Raw genomic sequence first — 20,727 nt, 5'->3', positions numbered from 1 at the left:
CGTCCTGAGTGCTAACCACTGCCTCCATGAGCTCTTGCGTTTACTCAGGTGACTAACACGACAGGGCAAGACTGCTAAGGCAATGGCCATGTCCTTCCCACAGGAGATACTTGGGCCTCTCGCACAGGACACACGCGTTCCACTCCTTGGACATCCACTTCACTGGCAGGAAAGCACCAAGCCTGGGGGTGAACACAAAGCCACCTCCAGCAACAGCCTCCTCAGTGCCCACAGCCCTACACACAACCGGGTTTTGCGCCTCCCTGGTTGGCCAGTATCTTCCGATCGCTCCTGGGGATCGGAGGTTCCACAGAGCCAGTCTGTGTCCCTCTGGGACATGCACACTCTAGAGAGGCTGGTCTGTGCTCTGAGGGCTTTCCCGGCCCTCAAGTCTCTTGTGCTTGGCTGCGTCAACCTCACCCCACTTGCAGACAAGGACCTTGCCAGGTGCTCCACCCAGGATCCACAGCTCATGGCCTCACTGAGTGGTGGCAGTGTTCACCACACGGGGCAGCAAGCGCATGGCCTAGGAGTCTTTCCACACAAGGAACCTGACACCTCTAGGGAGTATGGGTCAAAGGGACAAGCCTAATGACTCGTCGAGTAGTCATTTTGCTTTTACCTGGGATTAAAAAGGAGCCTAACACGCCATGCCAAATAGCAGTGTCTTTCATCTAGAGAACAGCTTTGTAAGCCAAAATTACTGTTGCTCAACGTGCTTCCTGTCCACATCCCTTTTCAGCCCCCTCAGGCCTTTGGGACACAGTATAAAAAGGGTGCGCAGCTTCCAGCTCCTGCATTCTCTTCTTGCACCTTCCTCTCCTCAGAGAACTTGGTAAGTCTCTCTCTTCGGTGTGTCTCTTGTCTCTTCCACTGGCAGTATTCTAGGCTTGCTCAGCAGTCTGAATGCTCCTGCTGCTCTGTTCCCTTCCCTAAATGATCCTAGAGCAGAGAGTTTCTAGGCGCAGGCCAGGCAGAGATTTTGCCCGAGGGAGAGTGCTTCTGCAGGTGGGCTAGAAGAAAAGCTTGCCCAGATACTGTAGCTGCCCAATGCAGGGTTGAAGCGGGTCACCCTTAATAGGTGGGATGTCTCCAGAGGTAGGGCACCATGGCACCTCGGAGACGTGACCTATGCACCCTGGATAGGAGCAGGGACTCCGCTGTGTCCTGCGGAAACAACAGCCCGAGACCACAGCTGCTGGACACAGCCCTCTTGGGCGGCGCTTGCCCATCTCAGAGCCTGCTCCCCAATGCCCACTCTTACCTGCTATGCAGAACCCGAGCTGGGCATCTGCAACGGGGCCACAGCTCCTGCCCTGCGCTCACTCCGGGCTCTGTGTTGCAGAGGCTCCTCGCTCCTTCCCTCCAGAGACATGGCGTGCTACAGCCCCTGCCTGCCAGCCACCTGCGGCCCAGCCCCTCTGGCCAACAGCTGCAACGAGCCGTGCGTCCTGCGCTGTGCTGACTCCAGCGTTGCCATCCAGCCCTCGCCAGTGCTGGTGACCCTGCCGGGACCAATCCTCAGCTCCTTCCCGCAGAGCACAGCCGTGGGCTCCACCGCTTCAGCTGCCGTGGGAAGCTCTCTCAGCGCTGCCAGCGTGCCCATCGCTTCTGGAGGCGCCCTGGGTCTGGGCGGCTTTGGCTGGGCCGGCCGGGGCCGTGGCCGTGGCCTTGGCCTCTGGGGGTCCTATGGATGGGGCAACCAGATCTGCTAAAGCCCCCCCATTGCCTGCCTGGGAGTGAGCCCCAGCTGCCTTGAAACAAGGCCTGGAGACAGCCTGGACAGCACCACCAGGGCCTCCAGAGGGGCCCAGCTCCCACTCCTCCAGCTACAAGGAGGCGCCTGCACCCACTTCCTACCTCCTCCCAGCACACCTCCTTCCACCTTCCTCTTGCTTTGCTTCACCTCATGCTGCCCCTGAAATACCTTCTCTTCCACGCCTGGCCCCTCTGGGGATGGACATCACCAAAGGCAACGAGCGCTATGCGAGCACCTTCACGAGGAAGGGGAGAGCAAGCAGCCGCTGCCTGCTGAGCTCCCCAGGGATGACGAATTCTCAGGCCTTTCAGATCCCTGGCAACATACAGCTTGCATCTTCCACGCTCTGCCCCTCCTTCTGATTCTCAATAAAGGCATTTTGCAACAGAGCTGCATGCGTGTGGCATCTCTTCTTCCTGTCCTCTCAATCCTCAACCTTCTCTTGTACAGGATAATCTCTGGGCTCGCATGAGAGGTCCTGCCACTAAAGGGAGCTGAAAATCCTCCTCTCTTTCCTCCCCCATGTGGGAAGTCCTTCCTGCTCCCCCAGCAGCACCAAGAGAACCTACAGGAGCCAACTCTTCCTCGCCCCTGCCTTGCTAGGCCATCCTGCGCAAGGTGGCTGCCCTGCTGAGCGTGGCCTGTTAAGGTTCACCCCTCAACACCACCTTGACCCACTCCTGTGGAGAGCTCCTACTGGAAGCAGTGGCACAACTGAGACAAGCAACACAGCCCTTGGAGGCAGTAGCCAACTTCCAAGCCCCTTCCAACTCCCTGCCTGTCCAAGGAAAATGTGGCTGTTGCTCCCCAAAAGAAGAGGCCAACTGAAAGGTTTTCTCCTCAGCCCTGCACACCAGCACTACAGCTCATGACTTGTCCCCGCTTCCTGGCCTTTCTGCAGCAGCACCCTTCCCTTTGCATGTATCCAGGCACAGATTAGCCGGGCAGGTTCAGGCAGGATGGAGCACACTGACATGGCCACAAAGCAGGAAAACAGGGATGGACGAAGGGCACAGTCTTCTGTGGCTGGTGGCCCACCAAGTCCTGGCGCCATCTGCTCTCCAGGACCACCCACTGCACAACACAGGCCAGGTGCTGCAGTGCAATGCTTGTGAGAGAGCCATGCCCCATGAGAAGCTCTCTGAGCTTTAGTATATGACAGGCAAGAGCAATTGAAAAGATGGAGGTATCAGCTAAGATCTTCTCCCTGACACCATAAACTCTCACACACTGGGAAGGAGCAGAGGTCCTTGCAGGTAGGATTTGGACAGGCTTTCCAATAGGAACCACAATCTGGCCATGTGTTTGACTACAATTCTCAAGTCACAGACATAAGTGTGTTGCAGAAATGCTTTAACAAAAGGCCTCTGACAGCTGCAATGTGATGAGCACGCTCTGTTGTCATGCGTTGCTTAATAACTTGTGTTCTAGAAGTGCTTTAAGGGAAGGTCTCTGGCAGCGGGATGTCATGAGTCCACTCCCTTGTCATGCTTTCCTCGCAGGACCACTAAGTGTCTTCCCGAGAAAGGCTTTTTTAGAGAAGGCTTCTTTTCTATGTGCCCGCTTCCCAAGAGAAGATCCTTCCTGGCTGCACACGCCTGCTCCCACTCAGAAATTCTCCTTCTTTAAGTCCCACAGCCTGTGCATAGGGGTGCATAAGTCGCTTCACTTCTAAGACTTGCTGCGGGCACACATATCATGGGGTGCAAGTCTGCCTAGCACTTGCTTTTCCTCGGACAGCACGAACCGCAGACACAAGTCTTTCAAGAGACCAGTTCAAGCAGTCACCACGTGGCAGAGCCTGACGGTAACAGCATTGGCAACAGGGTAGGAACAACTGCATTTCTGTGCGATGCTGCACAGCAAGTTGACTGGTGGGTCCCCTACACAGTTTAGTGCATTTCCCCCATGGCCCTCATGCTAGCATTTGGATGAAGTACAGTGAAGGGCAGCTGATATTCCCACAGGTCCTCCACACACTGGGTCCTCCTGAGTGAGTCAGCTGCAAGATGCTCTGGCACCACCTTGCAATTCAAAGCTCCTGAAAGGGCCACTCCATCCCTGACCAGGGGAAAACAAGCCAGACCCTGAGGGGCACTGACCTGGACAACCAGCAAGCAGCAACACAGCCACGCGCCTTTTGCAGAAGAATGTGCTGAAGCCAACAAAGTCACTTGCTCCTGGCACATATGCAGGCATCTCTCAGCAGACGTCCCGAGTGCTAACCACTGCCTCCATGAGCTCTTGCGTTTACTCAGGTGACTAACACGACAGGGCAAGACTGCTAAGGCAATGGCCATGTCCTTCCCACAGGAGATACTTGGGCCTCTCGCACAGGACACACGCGCTCCAATCCTTGGACATCCACTTCACTGGCAGGAAAGCACCAAGGCTGGGGGTGAACAAAACGCCACCTCCTGCAACAGCCTCCTCAGTGCCCACAGCCCTGCGCACAACAGGGTGTTGTGTCTCCCTGGCTGGCCAATATCTTCTGATCACTCCTTGGGATCGGAGGTTCCACAGAGCCAGTCTGCATCTCTCTGAGGGATGCACACTCTAGAGAGGCTGGTCTGTGCTCTGAGGGCTTCCCCGGCCCTCAAGTCACTTGTGCTTTGCTGCGTCAACCTCACCCCATTTGCAGACAAGGACCTTGCCAGGTGCTCCATCCAGGATCCACAGCTCAGGGCCTCACTGAGTGGTGGCCGTGTTCAGCACAGAGGGCAGCAAGTGCACGGCCGGGGAATCTTTCCACACGAGTGGCACAATACCTCTAGGGAGTATGGGTCAAGGGGACAAGCCTAATGACTCGTTGAATAGTCATTTTGCTCTTAACTGGGATTAAAAAGGAGTCCAACACGCCACGCCAATAACAGTGTCTTTCATCTAGAGCACAGCTTTGCAGGCCAAAATTACTGTTGCTCAACGTGCTTCCTGTCCACATCCATTTTCAGCCCCCTCAGGCCTTTGGGACACAGTATAAAAGGGTGCACAGCTCCCAGCTCCTGCATTCTCTTCTTGCACCTTCCTCTCCTCAGAGAACTTGGTAAGTCTCGCTCTTCGGTGTGTCTCTTGTCTCTTCCACTGCCAGAATTCTAGTCTTGCTCAGCAGTCTGAATGCTCCTGCTGCTCTCTTCCCTTCCCTAAATGATCCTAGAGCAGAGAGTTTCTAGGTGCAGGCCAGGCAGAGATTTTGCCCAAGGGGGAGTGCTTCTGCAGGCGGGCTAGAAGAAAAGCTTGCCCAGATACCGTAGCTGCCCAATGCAGGCTTGAAGTGGGTCACCCCTAATGGGTAGGATGTCTCTGGACGTTGCGCTGCACAGAGATGTGACCTATGCACCCTGGATAGGAGCAGGGACTCCGCTGTGTCCTGCGGAAACAACAGCCCGAGGCCACAGCTGCTGGACACAGCCCTCTTGGGTGGCGCTTGCCCATCCCAGAGCCTGCTCCCCAGTGCCCACTCTTACCTGCTATGCAGAACCCGAGCTGGGCATCTGCAACGGGGCCACAGCTCCTGCCCTGCGCTCACTCCGGGCTCTGTGTTGCAGAGGCTCCTCGCTCCTTCCATCAGGAGACATGGTGTGCTACAGCCCCTGCCTGCCAGCCACTGGCGGCCCAGCCCCTCTGGCCAACAGCTGCAACGAGCCATGCGTCCTGCGCTGTGCTGACTCCAGCGTTGTCATCGAACCCTCGCCAGTGCTGGTGACCCTGCCGGGACCAATCCTCAGCTCCTTCCCGCAGAGCACAGCCGTGGGCTCCACCGCTTCAGCTGCCGTGGGAAGCTCTCTCAGCGCTGCCAGCGTGCCCATCGCTTCTGGAGGAGGCCTGGGTCTGGGCGGCTTTGGCTGGGCCGGCCGGGGCCGTGGCCGTGGCCTTGGCCTCTGGGGGTCCTATGGATGGGGCAACCAGATCTGCTAAAGGCCCCCCATTGCCTGCCTAGGAGTGAGCCCCAGCTGCCTTGAAACAAGGCCTGGAGACAGCCTGGACAGCACCACCACGGCCTCCAGAGGGGCCCAGCTCTCACCCCTCCAGCTGCACGGAGGTTCCTGTGCCCACTTCCTGCCTCCTCCCAGCACACCTCCTTCCATCTTCCTCTTGCTTTACTTTACGTCATGCTGCCGCTGAAACACCTCCTCTTCCACGCCTGGCTCCTCGCGGGATGGACATCACCAAAGGCAATGAGCCCTATGTGAGCACCTTCACGAGGAAGGGGAGAGCAGTCAGCCGCCCCCGCCGAGCTCCCCAGGGACGACAGCAATGTTCAGGCCTTTCACATCCCTGGCAACGTACAGCTTGCATCTTCCATGTTCTACCCCTTCTTCTGATTCTCAATAAAGGCATTGTGCAACAGAGCTGCACGCGTGTGGCGTCTCTTTCTCCTCTCAATCCTCAAGCTCCTCATGGCAAGAGGTGCTGGCAGAAAGGGAGCTGCAAATCCTCCTCCCTTTCCTCCCCCAGGTGCAGAGTCCTTCCTGCTCCCCCGGCAGCACCAAGGGAAACTGCAGGAGGCAGCTCTTCCTCGCCCCTGCCTGCTAGGCCTTGCTGCCCTGCTGGGCGTGGCCTGTCAAGGCTCATCCCTCATCACTGCCTTGACCCACTCCTGTGGAGAGCTCCTGCTGGAAGCAGTGGCACAACTGAGACAAGCAATGCAGCCCTTGGAAGTAGCAGCCAACTTCCAAGCCCCTTCCAACTCCCGGCCTGTCCAAGGAAAATGTGGCTGTTGCTCCCCAAAAGAAGAGGCAAACTGAAAGGTTTCCTCTTTTTCCAGCACTACACCTCATGACTTGTCACAGCCTCCTGGCTCTTCCACAGCAGCACCCTTCCTGTTGCATGTACCCAATCACACCTTACCCAGGCAGGTTCAGGCAGGATGGAGCACACTCACAGGCCCACAAAGCAGCAAAAGAGGGATGAAGCCAGGGCACCGTCTTCTGTGGCTGGTGGCCCACCAAGTCCTGGTGCCGTTTGCTCTCCAGGACAGCACAAGGCACAGCTCAGGGTAAGTGCTGCAGTGCAATGCTTGTGAGAGAGCCAGGCCCCATGAGAAGCTCTCTGAGCAATGGCAAAGGAGAGACAAGAGCCAGGGAAAAGATGGACGTGTCAGCTGAGGTCATCTTCCCGACACCATGAAGCTTCAAACGCTAGGAAGGAGCAGAGCTCCTTGCAAGTAGGATTTGGAAAGCCTTGCCAGCAAGAACCACCATCTAACCATGTGTCTGACTACAATTCTCACATTCCAGACATTACTTGTGTTGCAGAAATGCTTTAAGGGAAGGTCTCTGGCAGAGGGAAGGTCACGAGTCCGCTCCATCGTCATGCTTTCTTCGCAGGACCACCAAGTGTCTTCCCGAGCAAGGCTTTCTTAGAGAAGGCTTTTATTCTAGATGCCCGCTTCCCAAGGAAAGCTCCTTCCTGGCTGCACACGCCTGCTCCTACTCAGAAATACTTCTTCTTCAAGTCTCACAGCTCGTGCGTCGTTGTTCACAATTTCCTCTATTTCTAAGACTTGTTGCGGGCACCCATATCATGGGGTGCAAGTCTGCCTAGCACTTGCTTTTCCTTGGACAGCACGGGCCGGAGACGCAAGTCTTTCAAGAGACCAGTTCTAGCAGTCACCACGTGGCGGAATGTGATGCTAACAGCATTGGCAACAGGGTAGCAACAGCTGTATTTCTGTGCGATGGTGCACAACGAGTGGACTGGTGGGTCCCGTACCCAGTTTAGTCCATTTCCCCCATGGCCCTCATCCCCCATGGCCCTCATGCTACCATTTGGATGAAGTACAGTGAAGGGCAGCTGATATTCCCACAGGTCCTCCACACACTGGGTCCTCCTGAGTGAGTCAGCTGCAAGATGCTCTGGCACCACCTTGCAATTCAAAGCTCCTGAAAGGGCCACTTCTTCCCTGACCAGAGGAAAACAAGACAGACCCTGCGGGGCACTGACCTGGACAACCAGCAAGCAGCAACACAGCCACGTGCCTTTTGCAGAAGAATGTGCTGAAGCCAACAAAGTCACTTGCTCCTGGCACATATGCAGGCATCTCTCAGCAGACGTCCCGAGTGCTAACCACTGCCTCCATGAGCTCTTGCGTTTACTCAGGTGACTAACACGACAGGGCAAGACTGCTAAGGCAATGGCCATGTCCTTCCCACAGGAGATACTTGGGCCTCTCGCAGAGGACACACGCGTTCCACTCCTTGGACATCCACTTCACTGGTAGGAATGCACCAAGGCTGGGGGTGAACACAAAGCCACCTTCAGCAATAGCCTCCTCAGTGCCCACAGCCCTACACACAACAGGGTTTTGCGCCTCCCTGGTTGGCCAGTATCTTCCGATCGCTCCTGGGGATCGGAGGTTCCACAGAGCCAGTCTGTGTCCTTCTGGGACATGCACACTCTAGAGAGGCTGGTCTGTGCTCTGAGGGCTTCCCCGGTCCTCAAGTCTCTTGTGCTTGGCTGCGTCAACCTCACCCCACTTGCAGACAAGGACCTTGCCAGGTGCTCCACCCAGGATCCACAGCTCAGGGCCTCACTGAGTGGTGGCCGTGTTCACCACAGGGGGCAGCAAGCGCATGGCCTAGGAGTCTTTCCACACAAGGAACTTGACACCTCTAGGGAGTATGGGTCAAAGGGACAAGCCTAATGACTCGTCGAGTAGTCATTTTGCTCTTACCTGGGATTAAAAAGGAGCCCAGCACGCCACGCCAAATAGCAGTGTCTTTCATCTAGAGAACAGCTTTGTAAGCCAAAATTACTGTTGCTCAACGTGCTTCCTGTCCACATCCCTTTTCAACCCCCTCAGGCCTTTGAGACACAGTATAAAAGGGTGCGCAGCTTCCAGCTCCTGCATTCTCTTCTTGCACCTTCCTCTCCTCAGAGAACTTGGTAAGTCTCTCTCTTCGGTGTGTTTCTTGTCTCTTCCACTGGCAGAATTCTAGGCTTGCTCAGCAGTCTGAATGCTCCTGCTGCTGCTCTCTTCCCTTCCCTAAATGATCCTAGAGCAGAGAGATTCTAGGCGCAGGCCAGGCAGAGATTTTGCCCAAGGGAGAGTTCTTCTGCAGGTGGGCTAGAAGAAAAGCTTGCCCAGATACTGTAGCTGCCCAATGCAGGGTTGAAGTGGGTCACCCTTAATAGGTGGGATGTCTCCAGAGGTAGGGCACCATGGCACCACGGAGACGTGACCTATGCACCCTGAATAGGAGCAGGGACTCCGCTGTGTCCTGCGGAAACAGCAGCCCGAGACCACAGCTGCTGGACACAGCCCTCTTGGGTGGCGCTTGCCCATGCCAGAGCCTGCTCCCCAATGCCCACTCTTACCTGCTATGCAGAACCCGAGCTGGGCATCTGCAACGGGGCCACAGCTCCTGCCCTGCGCTCACTCCGGGCTCTGTGTTGCAGAGGCTCCTCGCTCCTCCCCTCCGGAGACATGGCGTGCTACAGCCCCTGCCTGCCAGCCACCTGCGGCCCAGCCCCTCTGGCCAACAGCTGCAACGAGCCGTGCGTCCTGCGCTGTGCTGACTCCAGCGTTGCCATCCAGCCCTCGCCAGTGCTGGTGACCCTGCCGGGACCAATCCTCAGCTCCTTCCCGCAGAGCACAGCCGTGGGTTCCACCGCTTCAGCTGCCGTGGGAAGCTCTCTCAGCGCTGCCAGCGTGCCCATCGCTTCTGGAGGAGGCCTGGGTCTGGGCGGCTTTGGCTGGGCTGGCCGTGGCCGTGGCCTTGGCCTCTGGGGGTCCTATGGATGGGGCAACCAGATCTGCTAAAGCCCCTCCATTGCCTGCCTGGGAGGGAGCCCCAGCTGCCTTGAAACAAGGCCTGGAGACAGCCTGGACAGCAAGACCAGGGCCTCTAGAGGGGCCCACCTGCCACCCCTCCAGCTACAAGGAGGCTCCTGTGCCCACTTCCTGCCTCCTCCCAGCACACCTCCTTCCACCTTCCTCTTGCTTTGCTTCACCTCATGCTGCCCCTGAAACATCTCCCCTTCCATGCCTGGCTCCTCCGGGGATGGACATCACCAAAGGCAACGAGCAACGAGCGCTATGCGAGCACCTTCATGAGGAAGGGGAGAGCAAGCAGCCGCCGACTGCTGAGCTCCCTAGGGACAGCAGCATTGCTCAGGCCTTTCAGATCCCTCGCAACGTACAGCTTGCATCTTACACGATCTGCCTCTCCTTCTGATTCTCAATAAAGGCATTGTGCAACAGAGCTGCACGTGTGTGGCGTTTCTTTCTCCTCTCCCCTCAATCCTCAAGGTCCTCATGGAGAGGAGGACAGGATGATCTCCGGGCTCATGTGAGAGGTGCTCCCAACAAAGGTAGCTGCAAGTCCTCCTCCCTTTCCTCCCCCATGTGCAGAGTCCTTCCTGCTCCCCCGGCAGCAACAAGGGAAACTGCAGGAGGCAGCTCTTCCTTGCCCCTGCCTTCTAGGCCCTGCTGCCCTGCTGAGCATGGCCTGTCAAGGTTCATCCCTCATCACTGCCTTGACCCACTCCTGTGGAGAGCTCCTGCTGGAAGCAGTGGCACAACTGAGAGAAGCAATGCAGCCCTTGGAAGTAGCAGCCAACTTCCAAGTCCCTTCCAACTCCCTGCCTGTCCAAGGAAAATGTGGCTGTTGCTCCCCAAAAGAAGAGGCAAACTGAAAGGTTTCCTCCTCAGCCCTGCATATCAGCACTACACCTCATGACTTGTCACCGCCTCTTGGCACTTCCACAGCAGCACCCTTCCTGTTGCATTTATCCAGTCTCACCTTACCCTGGCAGGTTCAGGCAGGATGGAGCACACTCACAGGCCCACAAAGCAGCAAAAGAGGGATGAAGCCAGGGCACCGTCTTCTGTGGCTGGTGGCCCACCAAGTCCTGGTGCCGTTTGCTCTCCAGGACCGCACAAGGCACAGCTCAGGCTAAGCACGGCAGTGCAATGCTTGTGAGAGAGCCAGGCCCCATGAGAAGCTCTCTGAGCAATGGCAAAGGAGAGACAAGAGCCAGGGAAAAGATGGACGTGTCAGCTGAGGTCATCTTCCCGACACCATGAAGCTTCAAACGCTACGACGGAGCAGAGCTCCTTGCAAGTACGATTTGGACAGCCTTGCCAGCAAGACCCAACATCTAACCATATGTCAAATTACAATTCTCACGTCCAAGACATTACTTGGGTTGTAGAAATGCTTTAAGGGAAGGTCTCTGGCAGCGGGAAGGTCACAAGTCCGCTCCCTTGTCATGCTTTCCTCGCATTGTCACAAAGTGTCTTCCCGAGCAAGGCTTTCCTGGCGAAGGCTTCTTTTCTATGTGCCTGCTTCCCAAGAGAAGATCCTTCCTGGCTGCACACGCCTGCTCCCACTCAGAAATTCTCCTTCTTTAAGTCCCACAGCCTGTGCATCGGGGTGCATTAGTTGCTTCACTTCTAAGACTTGCTGCGGGCACCCATATCATGGGGTGCAAGTCTGCCTAGCACTTGCCTTTCCTCGGACAGCACGGGCCGGAGACGCAAGTCTTTCAAGAGACCAGTTCTAGCAGTCACCACGTGGCGGAGTGTGATGTTAACAGCACTGGCAACAGGGTAGCAACAACTGCATTTCTGTGCGATGGCGCACAATGATTTGACTGCAGGGTCCCGTACACAGTTTAGTCCATTTCCCTCATGGCCCTCATGCTAGTGCATGGATGAGGTGCAGTGAGGGGAGGCTGACATTCCCCCAGGTCCTCCACACACTGGGTCCTCCTGAGTGAGTCAGCTGCAAGATGCTCTGGCACCACCCTGTAATTCAAAGCTCCCGAAAGGGCCACTCCATCCCTGACCAGGGGAAAACAAGCCAGACCCTGAGGGGCACTGACCTGGACAACCCGCACATAGCAACGCAGCCATGCGCCTTTTGCAGAAGAATGTGCTGAAGCCAACAAAGCCACTTGCTCCTGGCACACTTCTAGGCATCCCTCATCAGACGTCTCGAGTGCTCTCCAATGCCTCCATGAGCTCTTGGGTTTATTCAGGTGACTAAGATGACAGGGCAAGCCTGCTAAAGCAATGGCCATGTCCTTTCCACAGGAGATACTTGGGCCTCTCACACAGGACACATGTGCTCCACTCTTTGGACATCCACTTCACTGGCAGGAAAGCACCAAGGCTGGGAGTGAACACAAAGCCACCTCCAGCAATAGCCTCCTCAGCACCCACAGCCCTACACACAACAGGGTTTGCGCCTACCTGGTTGGCCAATAACTTCTGATCACTCCTGGGGATCGGAGGTTCCACAGAGCCAGTCTGCATCTCTCTGAGGGATGCACACTCTAGAGAGGCTGGTCTGTGCTCTGAGGGCTTCCCCGGCCCTCAAGTCTCTTGTGCTTGGCTGCGTCAACCTCACCCCATTTGCAGACAAGGACCTTGCCAGGCGCTCCACCCAGGATCCACAGCTCAGGGCCTCACTGAGTGGTGGCCGTGTTCACCACAGGGGGCAGCAAGGGCATGGCCTAGGAGTCTTTCTGCACAAGGAACTTGACACCTCTAGGGAGTATGGGTCAAAGGGACAAGCCTAATGACTCGTCGAGTAGTCATTTTGCTCTTAACTGGGATTAAAAAGGAGTCCAACACGCCACGCCAAATAGCAGTGTCTTTCATCTAGAGCACAGCTTTGCAGGCCAAAATTACTGTTGCTCAAATTGCTTCCTGTCCACATCCGTTTTCAGCCCCCTCAGGCCTTTGAGACACAGTATAAAAAGGGTGCGCAGCTCCCAGCTCCTGCATTCTCTTCTTGCACCTTCCTCTCCTCAGAGAACTTGGTAAGTCTCTCTCTTCGGTGTGTCTCTTGTCTCTTCCACTGGCAGAATTCTAGGCTTGCTCAGAAGTCTGAATACTCCTGCTGCTCTCTTCCCTTCCCTAAATGATCCTAGAGCAGAGAGTTTCTAGGTGCAGGCCAGGCAGAGATTTTGCCCAAGGGGGAGTGCTTCTGCAGGCGGGCTAGAAGAAAAGCTTGCCCAGATACTGTAGCTGCCCAATGCAGGCTTGAAGTGGGTCACCCCTAATGGGTAGGATGTCTCTGGACGTTGCGCTGCACAGAGATGTGACCTATGCACCCTGGATAGGAGCAGGGACTCCGCTGTGTCCTGCGGAAACAACAGCCCGAGGCCACAGCTGCTGGACACAGCCCTCTTGGGTGGCGCTTGCCCATGCCAGAGCCTGCTCCCCAGTGCCCACTCTTACCTGCTATGCAGAACCCGAGCTGGGCATCTGCAACGGGGCCACAGCTCCTGCCCTGCGCTCACTCCGGGCTCTGTGTTGCAGAGGCTCCTCGCTCCTTCCCTCTGGAGACATGGCGTGCTACAGCCCCTGCCTGCCAGCCACTGGCGGCCCAGCCCCTCTGGCCAACAGCTGCAACGAGCCATGCGTCCTGCGCTGTGCTGACTCCAGTGTTGTGATCCAGCCCTCGCCAGTGCTGGTGACCCTGCCGGGACCAATCCTCAGCTCCTTCCCGCAGAGCACAGCCGTGGGCTCCACCGCTTCAGCTGCCGTGGGAAGCTCTCTCAGCGCTGCCAGCGTGCCCATCGCTTCTGGAGGCGCCCTGGGTCTGGGCGGCTTTGGCTGGGCCGGCCGGGGCCGTGGCCGTGGCCTTGGCCTCTGGGGGTCCTATGGATGGGGCAACCAGATCTGCTAAAGGCCCCCCATTGCCTGCCTAGGAGTGAGCCCCAGCTGCCTTGAAACAAGGCCTGGAGACAGCCTGGACAGCACCACCACGGCCTCCAGAGGGGCCCAGCTCTCACCCCTCCAGCTGCAAGGAGGTTCCTGTGCCCACTTCCTGCCTCCTCCCAGCACACCTCCTTCCATCTTCCTCTTGCTTTACTTTACGTCATGCTGCCGCTGAAACACCTCCTCTTCCACACCTGGCTCCTCGCGGGATGGACATCACCAAAGGCAATGAGCCCTATGTGAGCACCTTCACGAGGAAGGGGAGAGCAAGCAGCCGCCGCCTGCCGAGCTCCCCAGGGACGACAGCAATGTTCAGGCCTTTCACATCCCTGGCAACGTACAGCTTGCATCTTCCATGTTCTACCCCTTCTTCTGATTCTCAATAAAGGCATTGTGCAACAGAGCTGCACGCGTGTGGCGTCTCTTTCTCCTCTCAATCCTCAAGCTCCTCATGGGAAGAGGTGCTGACAGAAAGGGAGCTGCAAGTCCTCCTCCCTTTCCTCCCCCATGTGCAGAGTCCTTCCTGCTCCCCCGGCAGCACCAAGGGAAACTGCAGGAGGCAGCTCTTCCTTGCCCCTGCCTGCTAGGCCTTGCAGCCCTGCTGGGCGTGGCCTGTCAAGGCTCATCCCTCATCACTGCCTTGACCCACTCCTGTGGAGAGCTCCTGCTGGAAGCAGTGGCACAACTGAGACAAGCAATGCAGCCCTTGGAAGTAGCAGCCAACTTCCAAGCCCCTTCCAACTCCCGGCCTGTCCAAGGAAAATGTGGCTGCTGCTCCCCAAAAGAAGAGGCAAACTGAAAGGTGTCCTCCTCAGCCCTGCACACCAGCACTACACATCATGACTTGTCACAGCCTCCTGGCTCTTCCACAGCAGCACCATTCCTGTTGCATGTACCCAATCACACCTTACCCAGGCAGGTTCAGGCAGGATGGAGCACACTCACAGGCCCACAAAGCAGCAAAAGAGGGATGAAGCCAGGGCACCGTCTTCTGTGGCTGGTGGCCCACCAAGTCCTGGTGCCGTTTGCTCTCCAGGACCGCACAAGGCACAGCTCAGGGTAAGTGCTGCAGTGCAATGCTTGTGAGAGAGCCAGGCCCCATGAGAAGCTCTCTGAGCAATGGCAAAGGAGAGACAAGAGCCAGGGAAAAGATGGACGTGTCAGCTGAGGTCATCTTCCCGACACCATGAAGCTTCAAACGCTAGGAAGGAGCAGAGCTCCTTGCAAGTAGGATTTGGAAAGCCTTGCCAGCAAGAACCACCATCTAACCATGTGTCTGACTACAATTCTCACATTCCAGACATTACTTGTGTTGCAGAAATGCTTTAAGGGAAGGTCTCTGGCAGAGGGAAGGTCACGAGTCCGCTCCATCGTCATGCTTTCTTCGCAGGACCACCAAGTGTCTTCCCGAGCAAGGCTTTCTTAGAGAAGGCTTTTATTCTAGATGCCCGCTTCCCAAGGAAAGCTCCTTCCTGGCTGCACATGCCTGCTCCTACTCAGAAATACTTCTTCTTCAAGTCTCACAGCTCGTGCGTCGTTGTTCACAATTTCCTCTATTTCTAAGACTTGTTGCGGGCACCCATATCATGGGGTGCAAGTCTGCCTAGCACTTGCTTTTCCTTGGACAGCACGGGCCGGAGACGCAAGTCTTTCAAGAGACCAGTTCTAGCAGTCACCACGTGGCGGAATGTGATGCTAACAGCATTGGCAACAGGGTAGCAACAGCTGTATTTCTGTGCGATGGTGCACAACGAGTGGACTGGTGGGTCCCGTACCCAGTTTAGTCCATTTCCCCCATGGCCCTCATCCCCCATGGCCCTCATGCTACCATTTGGATGAAGTACAGTGAAGGGCAGCTGATATTCCCACAGGTCCTCCACACACTGGGTCCTCCTGAGTGAGTCAGCTGCAAGATGCTCTGGCACCACCTTGCAATTCAAAGCTCCTGAAAGGGCCACTCCATCCCTGACCAGGGGAAAACAAGACAGACCCTGCGGGGCACTGACCTGGACAACCAGCAAGCAGCAACACAGCCACGCGCCTTTTGCAGAAGAATGTGCTGAAGCCAACAAAGTCACTTGCTCCTGGCATATATGCAGGCATCTCTCAGCAGATGTCCCGAGTGCTAACCACTGCCTCCATGAGCTCTTGCGTTTACTCAGGTGACTAACACGACAGGGCAAGACTGCTAAGGCAATGGCCATGTCCTTCCCACAGGAGATACTTGGGCCTCTCGCACAGGACACACGCGCTCCAATCCTTGGACATCCACTTCACTGGCAGGAAAGCACCAAGGCTGGGGGTGAACAAAACGCCACCTCCTGCAACAGCCTCCTCAGTGCCCACAGCCCTGCACACAACAGGGTTTTGCGCCTCCCTGGTTGGCCAGTATCTTCCGATCGCTCCTGGGGATCGGAGGTTCCACAGAGCCAGTCTGTGTCCTTCTGGGACATGCACACTCTAGAGAGGCTGGTCTGTGCTCTGAGGGCTTCCCCGGCCCTCAAGTCTCTTGTGCTTGGCTGCGTCAACCTCACCCCACTTGCAGACAAGGACCTTGCCAGGTGCTCCACCCAGGATCCACAGCTCAGGGCCTCACTGAGTGGTGGCCGTGTTCACCACAGGGGGCAGCAAGCGCATGGCCTAGGAGTCTTTCCACACAAGGAACTTGACACCTCTAGGGAGTATGGGTCAAAGGGACAAGCCTAATGACTCGTCGAGTAGTCATTTTGCTCTTACCTGGGATTAAAAAGGAGCCCAGCACGCCACGCCAAATAGCAGTGTCTTTCATCTAGAGAACAGCTTTGTAAGCCAAAATTACTGTTGCTCAACGTGCTTCCTGTCCACATCCCTTTTCAACCCCCTCAGGCCTTTGAGACACAGTATAAAAGGGTGCGCAGGTCCTAGCTCCTGCATTCTCTTCTTGCACCTTCCTCTCCTCAGAGAACTTGGTAAGTCTCTCTCTTCGGTGTGTTTCTTGTCTCTTCCACTGGCAGAATTCTAGGCTTGCTCAGCAGTCTGAATGCTCCTGCTGCTCTCTTCCCTTCCCTAAATGATCCTAGAGCAGAGAGATTCTAGGCGCAGGCCAGGCAGAGATTTTGCCCAAGGGAGAGTTCTTCTGCAGGTGGGCTAGAAGAAAAGCTTGCCCAGATACTGTAGCTGCCCAATGCAGGGTTGAAGTGGGTCACCCTTAATAGGTGGGATGTCTCCAGAGGTAGGGCACCATGGCACCACGGAGACGTGACCTATGCACCCTGAATAGGAGCAGGGACTCCGCTGTGTCCTGCGGAAACAGCAGCTCCTGCATTCTCTTCTTGCACCTTCCTCTCCTCAGAGAACTTGGTAAGTCTCTCTCTTCGGTGTGTTTCTTGTCTCTTCCACTGGCAGTATTCTAGGCTTGCTCAGCAGTCTGAATGCTCCTGCTGCTCTCTTCCCTTCCCTAAATGATCCTAGAGCAGAGAGTTTCTAGGCGCAGGCCAGGCAGAGATTTTGCCCAAGGGAGAGTTCTTCTGCAGGTGGGCTAGAAGAAAAGCTTGCCCAGATACTGTAGCTGCCCAATGCAGGGTTGAAGTGGGTCACCCTTAATAGGTGGGATGTCTCCAGAGGTAGGGCAGCATGGCACCACGGAGACGTGACCTATGCACCCTGGATAGGAGCAGGGACTCCGCTGTGTCCTGCGGAAACAGCAGCCCGAGACCACAGCTGCTGGACACAGCCCTCTTGGGTGGCGCTTGCCCATCCCAGAGCCTGCTCCCCAATGCCCACTCTTACCTGCTATGCAGAACCCGAGCTGGGCATCTGCAACGGGGCCACAGCTCCTGCCCTGCGCTCACTCCGGGCTCTGTGTTGCAGAGGCTCCTCGCTCCTTCCCTCCGGAGACATGGCGTGCTACAGCCCCTGCCTGCCAGCCACCTGCGGCCCAGCCCCTCTGGCCAACAGCTGCAACGAGCCGTGCGTCCTGCGCTGTGCTGACTCCAGCGTTGCCATCCAGCCCTCGCCAGTGCTGGTGACCCTGCCGGGACCAATCCTCAGCTCCTTCCCGCAGAGCACAGCCGTGGGTTCCACCGCTTCAGCTGCCGTGGGAAGCTCTCTCAGCGCTGCCAGCGTGCCCATCGCTTCTGGAGGAGGCCTGGGTCTGGGCGGCTTTGGCTGGGCTGGCCGTGGCCGTGGCCTTGGCCTCTGGGGGTCCTATGGATGGGGCAACCAGATCTGCTAAAGCCCCCCCATTGCCTGCCTAGGAGTGAGCCCCAGCTGCCTTGAAACAAGGCCTGGAGACAGCCTGGACAGCAAGACCAGGGCCTCTAGAGGGGCCCACCTGCCACCCCTCCAGCTACAAGGAGGCTCCTGTGCCCACTTCCTGCCTCCTCCCAGCACACCTCCTTCCACCTTCCTCTTGCTTTGCTTCACCTCATGCTGCCCCTGAAACATCTCCTCTTCCATGCCTGGCTCCTCCGGGGATGGACATCACCAAAGGCAACGAGCAACGAGCGCTATGCGAGCACCTTCATGAGGAAGGGGAGAGCAAGCATCCGCCGACTGCTGAGCTCCCTAGGGACAGCAGCAATGCTCAGGCCTTTCAGATCCCTCGCAACGTACAGCTTGCATCTTACACGATCTGCCTCTCCTTCTGATTCTCAATAAAGGCATTGTGCAACAGAGCTGCACGTGTGTGGCGTTTCTTTCTCCTCTCCCCTCAATCCTCAAGGTCCTCATGGAGAGGAGGACAGGATGATCTCCGGGCTCATGTGAGAGGTGCTCCCAACAAAGGTAGCTGCAAGTCCTCCTCCCTTTCCTCCCCCATGTGCAGAGTCCTTCCTGCTCCCCCGGCAGCACCAAGGGAAACTGCAGGAGGCAGCTCTTCCTTGCCCCTGCCTGCTAGGCCTTGCAGCCCTGCTGGGCGTGGCCTGTCAAGGCTCATCCCTCATCACTGCCTTGACCCACTCCTGTGGAGAGCTCCTGCTGGAAGCAGTGGCACAACTGAGACAAGCAATGCAGCCCTTGGAAGTAGCAGCCAACTTCCAAGTCCCTTCCAACTCCCTGCCTGTCCAAGGAAAATGTGGCTGTTGCTCCCCAAAAGAAGAGGCAAACTGAAAGGTGTCCTCCTCAGCCCTGCACACCAGCACTACACATCATGACTTGTCACCGCCTCTTGGCACTTCCACAGCAGCACCCTTCCTGTTGCATTTATCCAGTCTCACCTTACCCTGGCAGGTTCAGGCAGGATGGAGCACACTCACAGGCCCACAAAGCAGCAAAAGAGGGATGAAGCCAGGGCACCGTCTTCTGTGGCTGGTGGCCCACCAAGTCCTGGTGCCGTTTGCTCTCCAGGACCGCACAAGGCACAGCTCAGGCTAAGCACGGCAGTGCAATGCTTGTGAGAGAGCCAGGCCCCATGAGAAGCTCTCTGAGCAATGGCAAAGGAGAGACAAGAGCCAGGGAAAAGATGGACGTGTCAGCTGAGGTCATCTTCCCGACACCATGAAGCTTCAAACGCTAGGAAGGAGCAGAGCTCCTTGCAAGTACGATTTGGACAGCCTTGCCAGCAAGAACCAACATCTAACCATATGTCAAATTACAATTCTCACGTCCAAGACATTACTTGGGTTGTAGAAATGCTTTAAGGGAAGGTCTCTGGCAGCGGGAAGGTCACAAGTCCGCTCCCTTGTCATGCTTTCCTCGCATTGTCACAAAGTGTCTTCCCGAGCAAGGCTTTCCTGGCGAAGGCTTCTTTTCTATGTGCCTGCTTCCCAAGAGAAGATCCTTCCTGGCTGCACACGCCTGCTCCCACTCAGAAATTCTCCTTCTTTAAGTCCCACAGCCTGTGCATCGGGGTGCATTAGTTGCTTCACTTCTAAGACTTGCTGCGGGCACCCATATCATGGGGTGCAAGTCTGCCTAGCACTTGCCTTTCCTCGGACAGCACGGGCCGGAGACGCAAGTCTTTCAAGAGACCAGTTCTAGCAGTCACCACGTGGCGGAGTGTGATGTTAACAGCACTGGCAACAGGGTAGCAACAACTGCATTTCTGTGCGATGGCGCACAATGATTTGACTGCAGGGTCCCGTACACAGTTTAGTCCATTTCCCTCATGGCCCTCATGCTAGTGCATGGATGAGGTGCAGTGAGGGGAGGCTGACATTCCCACAGGTCCTCCACACACTGGGTCCTCCTGAGTGAGTCAGCTGCAAGATGCTCTGGCATCACCTTGCAATTCAAAGCTCCCGAAAGGACCACTCCTTCCCTGACCAGGGGAAAACAAGCCAGACCCTGAGGGGCACTGACCTGGACAACCCGCACGTAGCAACGCAGCCATGCGCCTTTTGCAGAAGAATGTGCTGAAGCCAACAAAGCCACTTGCTCCTGGCACACTTCTAGGCATCCCTCATCAGACGTCTCGAGTGCTCTCCAATGCCTCCATGAGCTCTTGGGTTTATTCAGGTGACTAAGATGACAGGGCAAGCCTGCTAAAGCAATGGCCATGTCCTTTCCACAGGAGATACTTGGGCCTCTCACACAGGACACATGTGCTCCACTCTTTGGACATCCACTTCACTGGCAGGAAAGCACCAAGGCTGGGAGTGAACACAAAGCCACCTCCAGCAATAGCCCCCTCAGCACCCACAGCCCTACACACAACAGGGTTTGCGCCTACCTGGTTGGCCAATAACTTCTGATCACTCCTGGGGATCGGAGGTTCCACAGAGCCAGTCTGCATCTCTCTGAGGGATGCACACTCTAGAGAGACTGGTCTGTGCTCTGAGGGCTTCCCCGGCCCTCAAGTCTCTTGTGCTTGGCTGCGTCAACCTCACCCCATTTGCAGACAAGGACCTTGCCAGGCGCTCCATCCAGGATCCACAGCTCAGGGCCTCACTGAGTGGTGGCCGTGTTCACCACAGGGGGCAGCAAGTGCATGGCCTAGGAGTCTTTCTGCACAAGGAACTTGACACCTCTAGGGAGTATGGGTCAAAGGGACAAGCCTAATGACTCGTCGAGTAGTCATTTTGCTCTTAACTGGGATTAAAAAGGAGTCCAACACGCCACGCCAAATAGCAGTGTCTTTCATCTAGAGCACAGCTTTGCAGGCCAAAATTACTGTTGCTCAAATTGCTTCCTGTCCACATCCGTTTTCAGCCCCCTCAGGCCTTTGAGACACAGTATAAAAAGGGTGCGCAGCTCCCAGCTCCTGCATTCTCTTCTTGCACCTTCCTCTCCTCAGAGAACTTGGTAAGTCTCTCTCTTCGGTGTGTCTCTTGTCTCTTCCACTGGCAGAATTCTAGGCTTGCTCAGAAGTCTGAAT

The 20,727-nt window shown here is 56.4% G+C and overlaps 3 protein-coding genes across 3 annotated transcripts; all 3 read left to right on the top strand.

Annotated features, from left to right (window-relative positions):
* Positions 1-1,371: 1,371 nt before the first annotated feature.
* On the top strand, positions 1,372-1,715 carry LOC148592038 (feather beta keratin-like). Its single transcript, XM_088535981.1, has one exon. The coding sequence runs from the start codon at positions 1,374-1,376 to the stop codon at positions 1,713-1,715; it is 342 nt and encodes a 113-aa protein (XP_088392107.1). The 5' UTR covers positions 1,372-1,373.
* Positions 1,716-9,185: 7,470 nt separating this feature from the next.
* LOC148592037 (feather beta keratin-like) lies at positions 9,186-9,521 on the top strand. The gene has a single exon (XM_088535942.1). It carries the CDS (start codon positions 9,186-9,188, stop codon positions 9,519-9,521), a length of 336 nt encoding a protein of 111 aa, XP_088392068.1.
* A 7,789-nt stretch (positions 9,522-17,310) lies between these two features.
* LOC148592036 (feather beta keratin-like) lies at positions 17,311-17,646 on the top strand. The gene has a single exon (XM_088535941.1). The coding sequence runs from the start codon at positions 17,311-17,313 to the stop codon at positions 17,644-17,646; it is 336 nt and encodes a 111-aa protein (XP_088392067.1).
* Positions 17,647-20,727: the final 3,081 nt, after the last annotated feature.

Source organism: Tinamus guttatus, unplaced genomic scaffold (genome assembly GCF_059628265.1).
Source record: "Tinamus guttatus ecotype Peru unplaced genomic scaffold, ASM5962826v1 Tinamus_guttatus_pri_ptg000649l, whole genome shotgun sequence".
NCBI lineage: Eukaryota > Metazoa > Chordata > Aves > Tinamiformes > Tinamidae > Tinamus > Tinamus guttatus.
This window is presented reverse-complemented; position numbering and strand designations above follow the sequence as displayed.